General features: G+C 41.1%; 1 protein-coding gene across 1 annotated transcript in view; it reads left to right on the top strand.

Moving 5' to 3' along the window:
• Positions 1 to 19337, top strand: part of INO80 (INO80 complex ATPase subunit) — a 99239-nt gene that overhangs the window by 48525 nt on the left and 31377 nt on the right. Inside the window, exons 24-26 of the mRNA XM_008702234.2 lie at positions 5446 to 5586; positions 11255 to 11480; positions 15600 to 15727. Of these exons, the coding sequence (XP_008700456.2) occupies positions 5446 to 5586; positions 11255 to 11480; positions 15600 to 15727 (495 nt within the window). The remainder of the gene's footprint in view (positions 1 to 5445; positions 5587 to 11254; positions 11481 to 15599; positions 15728 to 19337) is intronic.

Below are 19337 nucleotides of genomic sequence, written 5' to 3'. Positions count from 1 at the left end.
AATTCTGTGTTACAGAGGTCAAGGAAGTACTAGTCTCATAATACTGGCTTTGGGATGATATGTAAACATGAAGGAACTAGGCTAAGGACACAGATCGAATGACACTTAGGGGCGTTTTAAACAAAGTTTAGGGCCTTTTTAACCCTCTTACTTGATGTGAATGCTTGTCTGATATTTCTTTCTTTTGTGATACTTGTGGAACAAAAGCCAGCATGGTTCACTGTGTTCCACTTAATTTTATTATGCTCCACCCTGCTTTACGGGTGAGAATTTTGAGAAGGAATAGTAGTTAGTTCAAATTTTTCATAAATTCATTCTCACACACCTCCTTCCCCACTGTGAGCTCTGGCCAGAACTCCTTTCTTGTACAGTTTTGTAGGGGTTAAAGAGTACAAGTCTCACACATAAGAATCTTTTTCTTTTTAATCTTGTTTTGCTTAGAAGAATAAAGGCAAAATCCAGAATCTATAGGATATATACCATGTGTAGTGATCTTTTGGGGAGGGGAAGCAGATTACAAGGCGTCCCCCACTTCAAAAGTTCAAGGTTATGCCACTTGACTTTTACAAAAAACCTACTTTTGTACCTGTTTTACGAATCAAAAGAAGTCTGAGGAGGACTTTTGCTTTTACCAAAAAAAAAAAAAAAAAAGACAAAAAGTAGAACTAGAGTTCAGCATTTGTTTGGCACTGAGCCGTTACAGAGCTCTGTGCACTGGAGCAGTGAGAGTGGCACCGCCGAGCTCCTTCCCCAGGAGCTGTGCTCAACCTTGAGCTGCCATAGCTTTGAACTGTGTGTGTGAGCATCTGTGCTTTATTTCAATTTATTTTGTGCATCCTAAGATATCAGAAAAGCCTAAAAGAGGTTATTTTTGGGGGTCTGGTAATGCTCAAAAAAATTTCCATATAGATTAATGGTAATTGCTTCTTTATTTTATGCTATGTCAGCTTACGAAAGTTTTCAAAGGAATTCTCTACTTTGGGGTAGCAAGGGAAACCTGTACCAGCACTGATTCCATCTCCTAACTCTGTTTCAGTGAAACTGTTGTCATGGTAATGGGCCACTTAGGCATCATGTGTGTCAAAAGCTTTACATACTCCACAGCTTTTGTGAGCTATCTCATAAAAATTGGGGGCAGTTCAGATTTTGCCGTTTAAAATGTACAAAAGGGTCTAAACGTAAAGAATTGTTTTTGAAAAGAGTGGTATGGTTTAAGTTTTAAGCACTGTTCTCTATTAAATGCTTAGAGAGCTTTGACTGGCTATTGATGAAGAATCCCAAATAGGAAGTTTTCAAAAACTCATCTGCTAAATGTTAATTTGCAACTACAGTATTTATATATGTCATTATTTCCTGAGATCGCGAAGGCTGCCAGCGCCTCTTGTGGAAAGCTCTGAGAAGCCATTGTATTCAGGGTTTTTCTGTGCTTTATTTTCTCTCTTTTTGTTTGGTCACTTAAAATATCTGAAAATAGAATCCATTTAGTCTAGCAGTTGATCTATAAGCACTATGCCCTTTCATTTAAGGTGAGACCTTTCCTCACAGACTCTTAATTATAGAGAACAAAGTGACGGTTACCAGAGGGGAAGGGGGTTGGGGGAAGGTTGATGAGGATTAAGGAGTACACTTGTGATGAGCACTGGGTGATTTTTGAAATTGTTGAATCACTATATTGTGCACCTGAATCTTATATACTGTATGTTAACTAACTGGAATTAAAATAAAAACTTAAAAAGCAAAATAATAATAATAATAAAGTGAGACCTTTTCCCTGTACCCATGTTTGATGTATTTTTTAAGAACAAAAGCAGAAAATTAATTTCTGGGTGATGAAGACCTAATGGTAACATAAACGCTCCTTTTAATTTTAAACAAGACATGGAGAATAAAGTATGGCCCCTTGTTAAATGGGTAAGCCTGTGTCTGAGGGGAAAAACATCTGTGTGTTTTCTGTGCTATACTGTGGCAAGAAGTTTACAGCTGTGGGATCGGTCTTCCTGCCCTACTTACTTTCATTTGAGAGTTTTGCGTGTTGCCAAGAGACTCTTTACAAAAGCCTAACTTCTCTGTTATGTGCATATTGTGGTTCTGGTAGCAAGACACACACAGCTGTCAGTGCCTACAGGGTAATGAAGACACTCAAGAGCATGAGGAAGAGACAACAGAACAGCAAAGCCTGTGCCCACATCATAACGCAATCATGTCTCCCATAGTGTGACTTTCTGTGTCTTTTTTTCCTAATTTGTTCTAGGCCAAAACAGGTTAATGTAGTAATGAACCTTCTTTTCTGTCCCTCCTGTACCTATTCACCCAAGCATCTTATGCAGTGGTGCTTAAGGTGTCCTTTGTGTTCCTCTGCGTTAAGCATTAAATTTTTTTGTAGGTAGCAGTGTCTGGTAGTTCATGTCATTATGTGAAGAGAATGTGGGTAGTGTGGTATTAAGGACCACCTATACTAAGGAAGAATTGATGGAACCAATGTTAAGAGAAAATAATGTAGAAAAGTACAGATTGAGTAAATATGCTGGGAGTGGCCAGGGTTTCTCTGAAGCTAAGGCTGTGTGTGAGCATTTTGAACTAGTGATTTTTTTTAAATCTAAAATCAGAAAGCTACAAATCACCTTGCCTTTAGTGAGTTCCACTGAGAATACATCATAACCTAGCTCATGTAAGACAAGTGAACATGTTTTAATTTGGGAATGACCACCCCTAGGAGTAGAATTATCATTAGATGTTTTCCAGAAAGGTGTCACAAATAACATATTATGTTAAAAGGACTCCCTACAGTGAATGTTGTAACCGTTTCTTACTAATAACTATAATGCTGAAGAGAAAATTACTGACGGAAATGTTCATTCTTTCATCTTTTACCTTTATATTCTAGGAATGAATTAAGAAACAGGCTTTATTGAATTTTGCCATTTGAGAATACTTAAAATGAGGGTGACTTTAAGAGATCCCTGGCAGAGACATTGTTTAGTTACTGTTCATAGAAGTTAGTAGACAATTCAGAGGTCTTTAGGTCCTCTACTGCTGCTGCCTCAGCCACCTGGGTGGCAGTAGACACCCTAACTAGCAGTCTGAACTACTCCTGTAGCTCGATGACATGAGCCATAGTTACTTGACTCTTACCTCTTCTCTCCACCCTCTAGGAGGCGCAAGGGGGCTTACCACCAATAATAGAATATGTGCTTGCCAAAAACAAGATTGACTACCTTCATCTGTGCTTTAGGAGTAGGAATTTTTTTAAGTGTTCATTCTTAGGTATCCAGTATCTAGTATTGGAAGAACAGCGTGATACCTGGTCTAATAATCTTTGTAATGTCCTCACCCTAGGCATTCAGAAGGTAATGGGCATAAATAGGTAGCAAGGCAGATGAACTTAAATGCAGATGCTAGCCAACATACAGATGAGAACGCAGATATTGTTGAAAAACCATCAGAAGGTTAAAATTCTTTTCTCAGTAATGACAGGGACATCAACATCTAGAGGAGAATATCAAACATGTCAAAGCTACGTGGACCCAATGTTGTAGTAAAGCATTGTAAAGACTTCCGTACAGTGTGGTTAGAAACCACTGGAGACTGCCCAACTCTCCTGGAAACAGTTCAGGCCTTTCAGTTTGTTCATGACCACTATTCAGAAAATGCTGATTGGTTTTTGGAAAACAGATTGTGATACACATACCCTGCAGGACAGCTTTAAGATGGCGTCTCTCAAAGTGTGATCCTGAAGAGCCCATTTACTTTGGGAAAAGATCTCTATGAACAAAGAAGCCTTGAAGAGATTCAGTCCTGAAATCTTTTGGTACTAGAATTATGACTGTTATTCTTCTGTACAGAGTCCTGGTTACTGTTCATCTTGCAGTTTGTTTTCTTGACCTTACACCAGTGTATAAATTTGCCTACCTTGTATATGTATTATCTTCATCTGTATGGGCATTTAGGTTACCAACCTGCCTTTCTGAGAAAACTAAGAAAAAAAGTGAAGTAATCAAGAATGAAGATCAAAAGATAAAATGTCTAATGCACTGAAGAAAGAATTGCATTTGCACTAAAGAGCACTGTAATCCCACTGACAGATTCTTTTATGTGGACATTCCATACTTTTTTTTTTAAAGATTTTATTTATTTTGAGAGAGAGAAAGACAAACCAAGAAAGCAAGAGAGGGCACTAGTGGGGAGGAGAGGGAGGAGCAGCAGGGTCCCCCCTGAGCAGGAAGCCTGTCGAGGGGCTTGATCCCAGGACCCCAGGATCGTGACCTGAGCCGAAGGCAGACTCTTAACCAACTGAGCCACCCAGGCACCCCAACATTCCATACTTTGAAAAAAATCTTTCGCATGAATGCTTATAAACTGAAGCTTTAGTATGAGCTTTTAGTCTGTTAAAATGTGTTGATATGGTAACATAAATGAAGAATTTATATTTTTAAAAAAATGGTCAGATAAAGGAACTAAAGCAATATTGTTTCCTTTTTCCTGAGCACTTGTATTGATACCACTGAATACGTGAAACAGCTAACCTTGCTAGAACTACAGTTGACTCTTGAACAACGCAGGGGTTAGGGATGCTGCCCCTCTCTGCAGTCAAAACTCCGCATATAACTTTTGACTCCCCAAAAACTTAACTACTAGTAGCCCGCTGTTGACAGGAAGCCTTACCAATAACATAAGCAGCCAGTTAACACATATTTTGTATGTTGTATGTGTTATATACTGTATTCTTATAATAAAGTAAGGTGGAGAAAAGAAAATTATTAAAATTGTAAGGAAAATACATTTACAGTATTGTGCAGTTACTTTTGAGAAAAATCCATGTATAAGTGGATCCACACATTTCAAACCCATGTTCTTCAAGGGTCAGCTGTGCATTGCGCTGTTAATATACATGTGTGATGCTAAACAGATGTGCCTTATGCCTGGCTGGCTCAGTCAGTAAGTAGGGTATGCAACTCTTGATCTCGTGGTTGTAAGCTCGAGCCCCACGTTGGGTGTAGAGATTACTTAAAAATAAAATCGTTAAAAATCTGCCTTGAAGAAAAATTTAGAAGGAAATATTGTTGGCCACCATGTTTTTAATTTACGATGTGAGTTCGCATCCGTGGTATAACAAATGAACTAAACTTCCCCCCACATATACGTTGTTCTGCCTAATGAAAGTTATGTTCTCAGTATTTATAATTAGCAGTATCTCTTCCAGAAAAAGATAAAATTAGGAATGCCACTTGCTTACAGTATATTGATAAAAACCATGTTTCAAAATTAGCATGAACCTTGACTATGTTATACATTTGGTTCTAAATACTGGTTTATTATTTATTAGAATTAATAATATTCACTAAGAAGAATGTGTTTAAGTCAGATGTTTAATACGTGACATTTTTTCCATTTTGCTTGCATTAAACATACTTGCCAATGTCACTAATTCGCATTTTTGTTTTGTAGTCTCTGGTTTTCAGCAGCCACTGTAAAGCAGTGAGTGGCTACTCAGACCAGGTCATCCATCAGCGGAGATCAGCTACCTCCTCACTTCGTTGCTGCCTGCTCACTGAACTGCCATCTTTTTTGTGTGTGGCCAGTCCACGAGTAAGTGCCACAGGAGGGAAGAGACAAAATACATGATACTTGAAGAAATAAACCAACTTTTAAGAGATCCACTTCTTAAACAGAACTGTTTTAAGCTGTTTGGACCTTGAGAAACATAAATCCTCAGTATTTATTTATTTATTTATTTATTTATTTAAAAGATTTTATTTATTTATTTGGCGGAGAGAGACAGCAAGAGAGGGAACACAAGCAGGGGGAGCGTGAGAGGGAGAAGCAGGCTTCCTACGAAGCAGGGAGCCCGATGCGGGGCTCAATCCCAGGACCCTGGGATCATGACCTGAGCTGAAGGCAAACGCTTAACGGCTGAGCCACCCACCCCAAATCCTCAGTATTTAGAAGACATACGTGGTCCTGGCTTTCCCAAGACAGTACTCCTCCCTTTAAATTGTGTTGGTTTGAGAACTGTTGTATGGTAGATAGGAACGGCTTCTTTCCCTGACCATGTCTCTCCTGTGTAGATCCTCTCCTTTAGTCAGGGGCTCTAAACTACCATGGTAGCAAGCCAACTGTTAGGTAGATTATCACTGAACAGCAGGGTCAGGGCAGTGCAATATTTGAAAAGGAGAGGGAGCCATTTGTTACCTGCATTGAGGTTTTTGAGGATTTTTTTTAGAGGAGGCGGCCATATTGGGAGGGAGATTTGATCTGGCCTTATCACCTCAGTGCAGTCTCCACATAACAAAAGGAAACATAACACTCCAGCATCAAGAAATTTCTTAGTCTGGTGTTCTCTCGCTTTCCTCAGCAGCCCTACCTAGACTGTGGTTCACAGGTATGTTCCCTTTGAAGAGTGACTGTTGTGCTCTGTTCCCCATTCGGCAGCCATAATTTTATTTGCAGGTTGGGAGCAGTTTCTGTTGTGGTTTCAACATTGAGCACCTGTTAGTTCCTTCCTAACACTCCATTTATCAAAACAGGGCACTCTGGTGATTGCCAACAGCATCGCTGCAAAGGCTCCCCTTTGTACGGTGCTGTTTTTTACTCTGCTTTCCTCTTCCATTCTTTGTCATTGATCAGAGCTAGACAGAAGCTGTCTTACAACTCTGAACAAATATATGAAGGGAGAGGGGCAAAGCAGAGATGTGCTAGACTCTGTGGTTAGAGCAGAGAACAAGTTTCTGTCTTCCCAGCTCATTTCCTTTTTGCTCTAAGGAACATCTTTCAGTTAGCCAGGAAAATTCTTAAGAGGCCGACGTTTCTCACCCTTCTGTGTTTTATCTTGTTTTCTCCACTCATTCTAGAAGGTCTAAAGAAGGTGGAGCCTTTTGAATCTTTCTTAGTGATATTTTTCTGTCATTATTTACATCAGCTTGCATCTTTATTAAGTTATCAAAGGTCAGATTCTGGCAGGGGTCCCAAGAAAGTTGATAAATGGAAGTGAGATGATGGTGGTACTGAGTCCCATTGACTCCTCCCTGCCTTCCCTTCTTTCTGCTGACCCTGTACTACATGAACTTGATTCCCAGGCCACCTGCCAACTGTGATTTATATTGGCTGTCTAAATAGAAATTATTTAGATTTTCTATGTATCCTGTTCTTCCAGAGCATTTTTGGTCTTAAGTCAATGCAGGGAAATGCACCTTTTCTAGAAAACATTTGAAGTCAGCTGCTTTTATAGGAAGTGGTCTTCAGGCTTCATAGTTGCGTGGTTCATTTCCTTTTCACCTTCCCAAGCTGATGTGTATACTGAGAGGCCTAATAAGAGGAAGTCTGGATTTCAGAGAGGGATGTTTAGATATTTTTACTTCTCATATCCCTACAGATTTATAGAGCCAATTAAAATGTAAGCTGCCTTGGGCTGTCATTGCATTTGCAGGCATAAAAATTCCTCATTTGTTCCACTCAGAGCTCTGTAGCCATCCACTCTGAAGAAGAACCCCACTCTTCCCACATGCTCACACATGCAGTACCCCAGCTGTACAACTGGAGACTCGTTTTCTGAGGAGCCCAAAATCTAAACTGTCGTGCCTGGTGCTGCTGTTTCCCTAAAGAACAGTAAATAATGACTAGCTTGAAGAAGGCTAGAATAGCATAAAGGTGGGGTGGCAGGAAGGGAACAGAAGAAAACTTCTTATCATTTGGCTGAAATGTTCTGCCCCAGCACCCTCCTTTCCTACTCAGCCCCTCTCTCCATAATTGTTTGTAGAGTTTCTTCACATAGCAGATGCCAAACCTGAAATGGGAGTAATTACACTGTGGTTATATGGACAGGAAAAGGAGTTTTAAATATGTCTGAATATTTTTTACACTCATATGCAAGCTTTTACCTTTCAGATCAGGCCTGGAGTGTGAATAATCCTGAGATACCTTGATTATCTTATATTGATTTCTTTTTTTTTTTTTTTTAAGATTTTATTTATTTATTTGACAGAGATAGAGACAGCCAGCGAGACAGGGAACACAAGCAGAGGGAGTGGGAGAGGAAGAAGCAGGCTCATAGCGGAGGAGCCTGATGTGGGGCTCGATCCCAGAACGCCGGGATCACGCCCTGAGCCGAAGGCAGACACTCAACCGCTGTGCCACCCAGGCGCCCCCTTATATTGATTTCTAACGCAAGACTTCCTTTAAAGTCTTAACCGTAACCTTGAGGCTAAAACAAATTAATATCCCTGTCTTGTGGTGTGGAAACTTTAGGATCAGTTTTGGAAGAACTGTGTCCCTAAGGAAGGAATTACAGGAGCTGTTTTCTCATTAGCCGAGGAAATTAATTCTGCAGGGTTAATAAACCAAGACCCTGGAAATCCATCTCACCACAAAACTGAAGCGCTTGGAGGGGTCACGCTTCCTAGAGCTAGAGCAGGAGTGTACACGTCCTCAGGAAGGACGCGCTAAAGGCTTGAGGAGACAGCCCTTGAAGATACTATAGTTTAGGATGTTAATGAAGCAAGAAGCAGAGGTTAGTTCATGTGAGACTGAAGGGAGTATGCATTTCCATTTGGGGGGGGGAGAATGGTATGTCATGCTCCATCTCCCCCTGCTTCTGAGCCATCAGGAAGGCCACTTGGGGTTAGAAGAATGGGTGGAGGCTGTCTAGGATAGAGCGGACTTGGGAAGCACAGTTTAATTAGAAGTGGACTTGTTTGCCTCCTTTTGGACCTCATGAGTTCACTGCTTACGTACTTATGACATGATATTCTGTGATTCTGCATATATCTTGATCCAGGGCTCCTGCCAAAGAAGCTTATCAAAACATTAAGAAATATTTCACTAAGAACTGGGCCTCACATACCTCCTAGTTTTCAGTCCTGGACTTGGAAGGATATCAGCAGAATGAAATTGGAAAATGGATGAAAGTTCATAACTGGAGAAAGTTGTTTTGTTTTTAAACTGTAAGAGTGCCTAGGAGTGAGTTCTAGACAGGAAAAACATTTTCCCTGTGTCAGTGTTCCCCTGTTCCTTTGTGCTGAGTTTCTGGCTTTTGATTTTTCATCTGGAGAATCTGGGCCCAAAGTCTATATATATTTTTTATTTTTATTATTCTTATTATTATTTTAGAGAGAGCGCATGCATGAGAGCAAATGGGAGAGGGAGAAAGGGAAAAAAAATCTTAAGCAGGTTCCACATCCGGCACAGAGCCTGATGTGGGACTCGATCTCGTGACCCTGAGATCATGACCTGAGCCAAAATGAGGAGTAGGACGTTTAACCCACTAAACCACCCAGGTGCCTCCCAAAGTCTGTATAAGTCTAGTATAAGTTCTGCTTTTCTACAAAATAACAACAACAAAAACAAAGCAGTTATCTTTGAGTGTAAAATTCATCAGTATAAGTCTCTCATTAGAAAAGTGTAAATATGCTTTACTCATCCAAAAGCATATATACTATATAGAACTGGTCATACTTCTGCAGTCGAACCACTGCTGCTTTTATCACTGTTACGAAAGTACAGCCACCATTGATTGTGAGGTTCTGGGACTCGTACCCTAGATGGTAGATAGCTGCTGAGTTACTGCTAGGACAGGCCATAGCACGAAAGATCCAGTTTTTATCCACCTGTTTTTTATTTCTGTCTTCGTTTGTCTATGGTCAGCTTTCGGTGGGAAAAAGGAGTAAGTTGGAAACAAGAGAACAAACTCCTTTTGGAGTGGGTAAAGATGATAGGAGATTACCAACACCTTTGCCTGGTACTGTGTGTGAAACTGATTCATGTGTGAGCCTGTCTGGGTTTTGGAGCTGCAGGGGCCCAGCTTGCTGTGACCCTCCCTGTAGTTTTGTGTCTGGACTGTAGATGGCACTGTTCTCTAGCAAACTCTGTTCAGCTTTATCTGTAAGCCAGAGTAGAGGACGCTGTGGTAATTAGGAAATGATGCTCCTTCTCTTGTTTTAGTATTCTCTAGTCTCCAGCAGAGGCACCTGCAGCCCCGCAGTCAGCTAGCTGACTGTTAACGTACTTTAAGGCAGCATTAAGGCTTGGCCTGAGGGGCCGTGGTTTCGTTAAAAGCCTAGAGCTACTGGCTTCTCCCTTAGACCTTCTGGATCAAAATCTGCACTTTAGATAAGCTCCCAGGAAGGTTCTTATGCATACCAAAACTTGACAGCCATTCCATTGCCCTGGAGATTGATGTGCATGAAGATAGAAAAGTTAATAACAAGATATATTTTCCCAAATGTCTCACTTCTGGGAAATAATAGCAACAGTAGAACTAGCTAACTAGTTACGGCTGGTGTTCTGTGTTTTCTCTCTCATTCCTCTGCACTTGCTCCTTATACCCAGTTTCTCCCCATTTCTTGGTCTTCCTCCAAGGTTTTTCTCAGCCATTTAGTGCATATAATGAGACTTCAGCATTTTTATCAGCCTGAGCTTGCAGATAATCACAACCTCCAAATTTCAACAGAACGTAACTCAGGCTTCTAATCAGGTGATTTCACAGCTATCTGAATACACAGATGCTTATTAGAGTGGGACAAGACCCAGATCACTAAAGGATTAAAAAGCCTGTTTCTTAATTGGCGGGAGCCTTCTATTCCATGGAGAGGCGGCATTTCAGTGTTGTTGCACCTTGTAGGGAGATAAAAATATGTGCACAGCCTCTGTCCTAATGAATCCACCACTCTCTAGCAGTTGCTTTCTCCACCCTCCTCCACCATATCCCAGCTTATGGCCTGAAAGAAAGGTTCTCTTATATTTCATTAGGTTTGTCAGTTAGCAGCTTTGTCAGGAAAGAGGAGAAAGAAGTCTTGATAAACTTGGGAGCTTTGCCACAAAAACATTGAAGATAGTTTCAAATGCACCAGGCCAATACCTCTTTTCGTTCTTTAGTAATGACTGCGTAGCTCCAGCTCCCTTCCTGATCTCCCCATTCTGTGTATGGCTAACAGAACTTGGCGAAAAACACCATCCAGCAATGAGGGGAGGTGGCAGAGTTGGATCAGAAATACACAGAACCGTGGTAGAATTATTCGTGACCTGGTATCCTAGTTTTCCTGCAAACTCCAGCACTCGGGATCTTTAGTTTGCTGCAGATTTATGTTATAAGACGTTGGCCTTTTACTTGGACCAGCTCACTAAGTCAGTAATTAGGGGCAGCTTATTTGTCAGAACAAGGAAGTTAAAACCACTAGCCTAAAAATTACCCACATTTGTCTGATTTCAAAGTTGGGGTGTAGAAAATGTGCAAGAGCTATCTCATGTGACTGTCTCACTGCAGGTTACCGCAGTGCCATTGGATTCTTACTGCAATGACCGAAGTGCAGAATATGAGCGGCGAGTGCTGAAAGAAGGAGGGAGTCTGGCAGCCAAGCAGTGTTTGTTAAATGGGGCTCCTGAACTGGCAGCAGATTGGCTAAATCGACGATCCCAGTTCTTCCCAGAACCAGCTGGAGGACTGTGGAGCATCAGGCCTCAGAATGGCTGGTCTTTCATCAGAATTCCAGGTAAGTTGTCTGTTCTCTTGGAATGTGTTCCCAGCTCTGGCAAGGGAAGAGGAACCGAGGAGATACTCCATGTGATGGCTTTAGATATTTGGTATTCAAAGTTCTTGGGGTTTGTTTCCTGTTTTGCCCTTACTAACTTTATATGTAAAAATACTTAAGTAATTTATGACTTAAGAGAGAAATGTTTTTAGATTTGTGCTTACGTACTCTCCTTTGACAAGCTTACAACTGAGAAAGGAATGCCACCCTTGGAAAAAAAGGGGGGGCTTTTTTTTTCTACCAAGAAATAAGCTTGGTAGGAAAGGCTTCAGGTCGAGTGAGTACAGTTGTCTTGTGCCATTGCCGGCAGGGTGAATGAGAATGTCGTCACTCGCAGAAAGCCTAGTTGAAGTAGCATAAACAGTGTCCTGCACGGAGCACTAGAGATCTGAATGATAACCAGAAGAAAAACAGTGTGTTTTGTGCCAAAATGCTAGCAGATTCCCAGACCTCGTAGAGTCAAGGTCGAGGGTTGAAAGGAAACTAGGTTTTCATCTTTGCTTTAGTGAGACTACTGTTAAGGAAACTGAACACAGGGTTCATAAGCTATGTTCTTTGCTTACACCTGCTGGCAGATTGGAGTGGTAGTTGAGAGCTACCGTGTTAGTTTTGGTTGTCCAGGTTCTCTGATACTTTGATTGTATTCTTTTTACTGGTTATAATGGAAGTAAACTAGAGCTGAGCGTTCAGAAGAGAGACTCTGCCAAGCGTCAGGGGACTGGGTCAGCCTGGTAGTTGCTGTGGGGGTGCTTTGAACTAGAAGGTGCCATTGTGAGATTGTAAGAGCAATATAGTCTGCGGCCTGCTAGTGGACTTAAAACACCTGAAGGCAGTGGGTGAAGGTGTACTGTTGGAAAACAAGGGGAAAGCCCAGTTGTAAAGCAGGCCTACGTTAGTAATGGGAATAGAGGACTAAAATCCAGCAGGTCTGGAAGCCATCGAGTCCCAGGCAGAAGATGAGCACAGGTGTTGAAAGAAGCAAGACAACACCTTATTTCTTCTTTCTCCCTTCTTCATTCTGGCTCCTGAGTTCCCAGTACAGGAGTAGAGGGCTTATTGCTGGCGCTGTGGGAATCTCTTGTGGCTTTTCCTGTTCTTTGAAAGAAAAATGGACCTTGTTTAAATAGCAGGAAGTGTCTGAGTTCTTTTCGCATCGATAAAAAGCGCCAGCCTCACTGGCTGTTTACTGTGAGAACCAACCAGCTCCTCACTGACCCCATTGTGCTCTGTAGACTAGCTGGGGCAGGGCAGTGAGGGGTGGGGGGCTGCGGGGTCACTGGAACCTGTATTTTATCTCTTTTTTTTCTCTGTACTTTTACATTTTCTGTTTCCTTGGGAAAGATTGGTTCCATTATAGTCCCCGAAAGACCAGAATCTCCTGAATTTCACATCTTGAATGCATCTCCCTGTTTGACCAGGAGAAAGGTGTATGGTCCTTTCAAAAGTCTCCTCTCCTTGGAAAAAGGAGATATTTCCTCTATTAGCCTAGTTTTACTGCCATGGGATATGTTCATTTTGTCCCTAAGCAGGCTCTTACACTGCGGCCAGTAAGAACTCGTGTCTGAGTGAAAATATTGAAAGATTGTACTATAGGATCGTAGAAATTATTGCGAGAGAGTAGAATAGGTCTGTACAACATTTTTTGAGATCCTGTTTTAAAGAGAGGTTTGACTTGGCACAATCAGCCTAATTTCTAGGGAATTGTGCTCTTTTTGGCTCTGTGCCCTGCTTAGCAACAGGTGGTGCTGTTGTCCGGTGCAACTTTGGTAGCTCCTAAAAATTGGGTAATGGGTGCCAGGCCCAAAAGATCGCAATGTGTGCATGGAAAGAAACCCATTTTTTCTGCCTATCTTTCTAAGGACAAGTACTGGGTTGTTGAGTTAACATGCTTAACAGAGAAGCAGAAATCCTGTTCATTGCTTCAGTATTCGAAGGCTATTGCTGCAGTCTTTCTGCTTAGGCCTTTTCTTTCAGGGTAGTCCAGAGAAATCCAGTGCACCCGCCTTCGCTTCCCATGTACACAGTAACAGCTAACAGCGGGCACCGCTCTTGCTTCTTTCAGGTGCATCAGAGTCTGTGTGCATCTTCATCTCTGAGTCGCCTCTCTTAGCATCAGGTCGTTCTGGTTCACAGAGGAAAGGAGATGTGGGAAGCAGGAATTGNNGTCTGAAAGCCATTGAATCATGATTTTGAGATGAAACTTCTCAAAATGCAGACATGAGACAGATTTACGTACACTAAAATATTTGTGTGGAGAGAGTAGATGTGAATGGAGAGAGAAAATAAGCAGGCTGCAGAAATCTGATGAGCTTAGCTTGCCCACTCTACTCAGCAACTGATTCTCTTTTTCTTTTCCCACCTTCCTGTGCTTTTAATGAAAAAAGAAAGAAACTTATTGTCTAAAGCTGATTGGTAGCTCTGTGGGGAATGTTTAGGAGCTACCAAAATTGAGGGATCCCAGGGAATCCAATTAAAGGAGAAAGGTAATTGTGACAAGGAGAAAACGTTGAAGTTGTTAGGATAGTGTAGCCGCCTGATCAGACTTGGAATTCATACAGGCCTCCGTGTCTGGTGCCAGGGAGAGGGCCTCGCATTTGGTTCTGTCCCAGCTGCAGTCATTTGATTGTGTTGGTACGGAGATCAACAAAAAGAAGAGCATTTCAATAATCTAAACAGGACCAAACAAAGAGGCTGAACAAAGGTGTGTGTGCCACAGCATCAGGGAGGGGGTGGTGGAGGGAGAGATGTGGCCTGGCAGCGTTCCGAAGGTGGGAAAAGGCAGGCAGCAGTGCAGAGGAGTAAACATCCAGGGCCTGTGGCTTTGTAGCAAAAACAGAGTGGCTGATGATTTGTTATGGTGCTGTCAGCACATCCGTTCTCGTTTGGTTTATACAATGATTGTGCACTTGGCAAATAGTGGCGAGAACAGAGAAATATCCATTGAGAACTCTTGGATTGCTCTCAACAGTCAGCCTCTGCAGTTGTGAGGGGGAAAAAAACCATGGGTTCGAACCCAGAAACTAGGCATAGACTGTATGTTTTTTTAATAGTTCCCTTTTTTCCTTTTAGTGGTTAGTTGTCTGTCGTCTCTCTATCCTTTTTGTCTCTCCCTTTTTGCATCCCACAGCCACTTCCACATATACTCTTAAATCTCCAAGCTCCTTCAGCCTCATTTCTTCCCCCTCTTAGTGGCAGCGATTGTTCAGGGCATGTTTATGGACCAGTCTGCAAACAGGAAACTCTACTTCCTGAAATGTGATGGGAGTTGAATGATACTGAATGGATAAGATGAAAATTTGAGAGTTAAGTGCTCTGTAAAGATCTCTGGCTAAGATGTTTTTTTTCTTTTTTTAATGGGAAGTGGAAAGAGAAAGCGCAGGTTAGTGAGTAAAAGCAGCTTCCATTTCACAGAAACCCAATGTCAGTCCTTCTGAGAAGCTGAACAAACCTTAGTGTCTTTATTGAATTACAGTTTAGGATAATGACATTTACCAGCCAACCTATTTGAAATCATCCAGGAGGAGTTTGGATTTAAACAGAGAGGCAGGAGTGGATATGCGTATTTGCATTTCTCGGTATTTAAGTTTCTCCAGGGACAGGCAAGAGTAGCCCTTGTTTCCCTACGTTTTCATGCTTTCAGGAGGTGTAAACAATTTAGCCACAGATCTAGCAGAAACAGATATCTAGAGATAGGATGAAGAAGGAAAAACAAGTTTCTCAGGTCATTTAGAACAGATACGACACGGACCTCACTCTTAGATGTCCACGTGTACCTGCTGTCCCCTGAGTAAGGACGTGGAGCAGGGAAGCTTTCAGTTGTCTTAGCAGCAGATACCTGATTGGGAACTGTCCGTTGGAAGGGAACCTACACCTCCCTCTTTCAGGATACTTCTTCCCAGAGCACTACTGGATCTCGACTTAACAGTGCTTGCATTCTTCTCTAGAGTTACTTTCCTGCTCTCATGATGACAAGTATCCTGGTTGTAGTAATTTTGGCTACATACAGCTTTGCAGTGAGTGATTTTGCTGCTTCAATTAAATACAGTTTCCCCCTCCTCCCCCCCCTTTTCTTCTCCCCAGGCAAGGAGAGCCTCATCACTGACAGTGGAAAGCTGTATGCCCTTGATGTCCTCCTGACTCGGCTCAAGTCTCAAGGACATAGGGTCCTTATCTACTCCCAGATGACCAGGATGATAGACCTGCTGGAGGTAGGAGAAGGAACCTTGGGGACCTAGGACACCTTGACATTTAATTTGCAAGAATCAGATGTCTATGACTAATGTCCGTCCTACTTAATGGGAACCCAAAACTTGTCTTTGTGATTTTACTGTCTATAAAGGGAGGAGAAGCAGCTCTTGGCAGATAAGAGAATATGCAAAGGACTTCTACCTCCTTCCCTACTCCAGTGAAAATAGAATATCACCTACTCCTTCCTTTACTAGGGAAGGAATTCCCTAATTTAAAGGAGATCAGAGTTTAGGGATTACTTAAGAAGTCCTCTGAAATACTGTATGGAAAACAAGATTCAGGCCCCTATATAAAAAACCAGAGAGCAGCTGTTCAGTCTGACTTAATGTAGTGGCCTCAGCTTGGCTCAGGATTGCATCTCCTGGAGGAGCTTTAACAAATACTGATGTCTTGTCCCGTCCTCAGAGATTGTTATTTAATAACTTTGGAATGAGACCTAAGCATCAGGATACTTAAGAGCTCCTGAGGTGATTCTAATAGGCAACCAGAGTTGACAACCACTGGCTTATGCTGAAAGATACAGCTTGTTTTACTGTGCAGGGCAGCTTCTGTTTCTTCAGTTACTTCTTTCTGCATGTTGTCTGAGTGAAGGTTAATTACTTAAGGGAGAGGAAGTCATGGACAAGGAAATAGGAGAGTGAAACTGAGGACAAATAATCACAAACCACCAGAGTTAGTGTTTAGTGCTAGAAAGTTGGAAAGCCGCTGGGGTCGGGGGGCTAAAGCACCCGAATGTAAGTAGTGTATCAATATTTGCATATTTTCGATGGGCTTTTTATAGTTAAGGCTTCCTGTTGTAACCCTGCTACTCCAGGGACTAGCTGGTAGTAAATAAGTGGAAATTGGACCATGATTACCCCTATCTAGGAATAAGGAAGTAGGGATCATATCAACACAGAAGGAATGAAAGCTAGCGTAGGGAAGAAGTTTTTGGTTTCTGGAAGCCAAGCCTGGCTTGCTGAATTTCTCGGTCAATACTTTGGTAATTCGGTAGCAGGCTTTTTTTAATAGTCTGGCAACTTCTTTTAGCAAGAGACATAGCACATGATACTTGAGGTCACTTTAATCACTAAGTCTGGCATTTAACCCAGTGTTTAGCCCCTCAAATGCTGTCAACAGGCTGAACTTTCTGTTTTGTCCTATAGAATAGGTCACCTATTTCTAAATGATGGAAAAATGCTTATTGGTGGCAGTAAATCACTGTAAGAGAAGTAATTAAACCATTGTGTTTGATGCAGATCTTAACTGTGTTAAAGGTCCTAACAGCAGTAATCCAGAATAAAAGGACTGCCTGCATCTTTAATGTTCTGTTCAAACCAAATGATGCCAACGGCCCAAACAATATGAGTAACTTTCCTTCAGTGGGATCCTCTTAAAGTGCACTTGCCTTGTCCTGAGGAGTAAGGGAAGTACAGATGAAGGAGTGATCTTGCATTGTTGTGAATTACAGAAAAAGCAGTATGCTAAAGATTTTGTAAAGGAAGTGATGGATCTTTTTTTTTCCCCCCAAGACTATGTCGGTGTATTTTGGAGTCCTTAAAATTTGCTTCATGTTAAAGGCAAGTTCAAGAGTAAGTGGGGTAAGCTACCAAAAAATAGCTAGCTCTGAGAGCTGAAGGGGAGTGTAGATGGTTTAAATTTGATATAATCCTACATTTGAGTTCCTCATTCTATATATTACACACTTCTAGGTACTCCGAAATACTACCGAAATAAGTGATTCTCGAAGTATGATAATGAGCTTTGTTCAGGATGAGTGCTGTAAACCCTACCCACCAGGGTCACTTCCTACCTCTTTCTAATCCAGCAGGTTTTTGGGAGAGGTTTGTGAGGATGTGGACGTTCTGGGTAGGTTGTGCAAACATGGCAGCCTGAGAATCTTCTCTAAATATAGTTGTATCTCACTATGGGGAATTCTAAATTAGGGAAAACTGAATTTCACAGCTGCTAACATTCCTTAGCCGTATGGATAACATGCATCTAGGGTGCTGAAGCCAGAAAATGTTGCAACTGTTTACGTGTTTTACTGAAACTGTTGTCTAGTTTTTTTTTTTTTAACACTATACTGTTCTTTTTCCTTCAACATTTACATTTCCTAAAAGTTCATTTGTCCTTTCTTTTTTCTCTCTATTTGTTTTAATGTTGTTTACTCATATGAACCACATTCTGTATTTCAGGGGGTTAAATCCTCAAAATTTATTTTGTGGGCATGGAGTTAAAATGCCCGCAGTGCTTAATATATGTCTAATCATTTATTGGAATGTAAATGTATTGTGGATCATAATGGCAATGCAGGATTAGGTCTGCATTTCTTTACCTTTTCAAAGAGTTACTCTGGGTTTTTTAGTCATTGTCATAATAGAAGCTTTCACTGTAAACATTCATTAGAGCCGTGTTTCAGCTTTAAAACATGACCTGGCATGTGAACCTAAGGGTCATGTTATAGAAAGGCCCTTCTGTATAGATGCTTTCCCTTGAGTACACTTGACATTTTCTTTAAAAAAAAATACCTTAACCCTTGCCTTGCTTCTTCATTCTCAAATGTGTTGTGGGTTTTGTTTGGTTGGTTAGTTTTAGATTAAAAAAAAAATTTTTTTTCAGGATTCTCTTTTTTACCTTGACACCTTACACCTTGTATATCAAAGAAGTTGTGAATTACAGAAAAAGCAGTATGCTAAAGATTTTGTAAAGGAAGTGATGGATCTTTTTTTTTCCCCCAAGACTATGTCGGTGTATTTTGGAGTCCTTAAAATTTGCTTCATGTTAAAGGCAAGTTCAAGAGTAAGTGGGGTAAGCTACCAAAAAATAGCTAGCTCTGAGAGCTGAAGGGGAGTGTAGATGGTTTAAATTTGATATAATCCTACATTTGAGTTCCTCATTCTATATATTACACACTTCTAGGTACTCCGAAATACTACCGAAATAAGTGATTCTCAAAGTATGATAATGAGCTTTGTTCAGGATGAGTGCTGTAAACCCTACCCACCAGGGTCGCTTCCTACCTCTTTCTAATCCAGCAGGTTTTTGGGAGAGGTTTGTGAGGATGTGGACGTTCTGGGTAGGTTGTGCAAACATGGCAGCCTGAGAATCTTCTCTAAATATAGTTGTATCTCACTATGGGGAATTCTAAATTAGGGAAAACTGAATTTCACAGCTGCTAATATTCCTTAGCCGTATGGATAACATGCATCTAGGGTGCTGAAGCCAGAAAATGTTGCAACTGTTTACGTGTTTTACTGAAACTGTTGTCTAGTTTTTTTTTTTTTAACACTATACTGTTCTTTTTCCTTCAACATTTACATTTCCTAAAAGTTCATTTGTCCTTTCTTTTTTCTCTCTATTTGTTTTAATGTTGTTTACTCATATGAACCACATTCTGTATTTCAGGGGGTTAAATCCTCAAAATTTATTTTGTGGGCATGGAGTTAAAATGCCCGCAGTGCTTAATATATGTCTAATCATTTATTGGAATGTAAATGTATTGTGGATCATAATGGCAATGCAGGATTAGGTCTGCATTTCTTTACCTTTTCAAAGAGTTACTCTGGGTTTTTTAGTCATTGTCATAAT

The sequence above is a fragment of the Ursus maritimus genome, unplaced genomic scaffold (assembly GCF_017311325.1).
Source record: "Ursus maritimus isolate PB19 unplaced genomic scaffold, ASM1731132v1 scaffold_35, whole genome shotgun sequence".
Lineage (NCBI taxonomy): Eukaryota > Metazoa > Chordata > Mammalia > Carnivora > Ursidae > Ursus > Ursus maritimus.
Note: the sequence above shows the minus strand (reverse complement) of the source record. Positions and strands in the feature narration are given on the sequence as shown.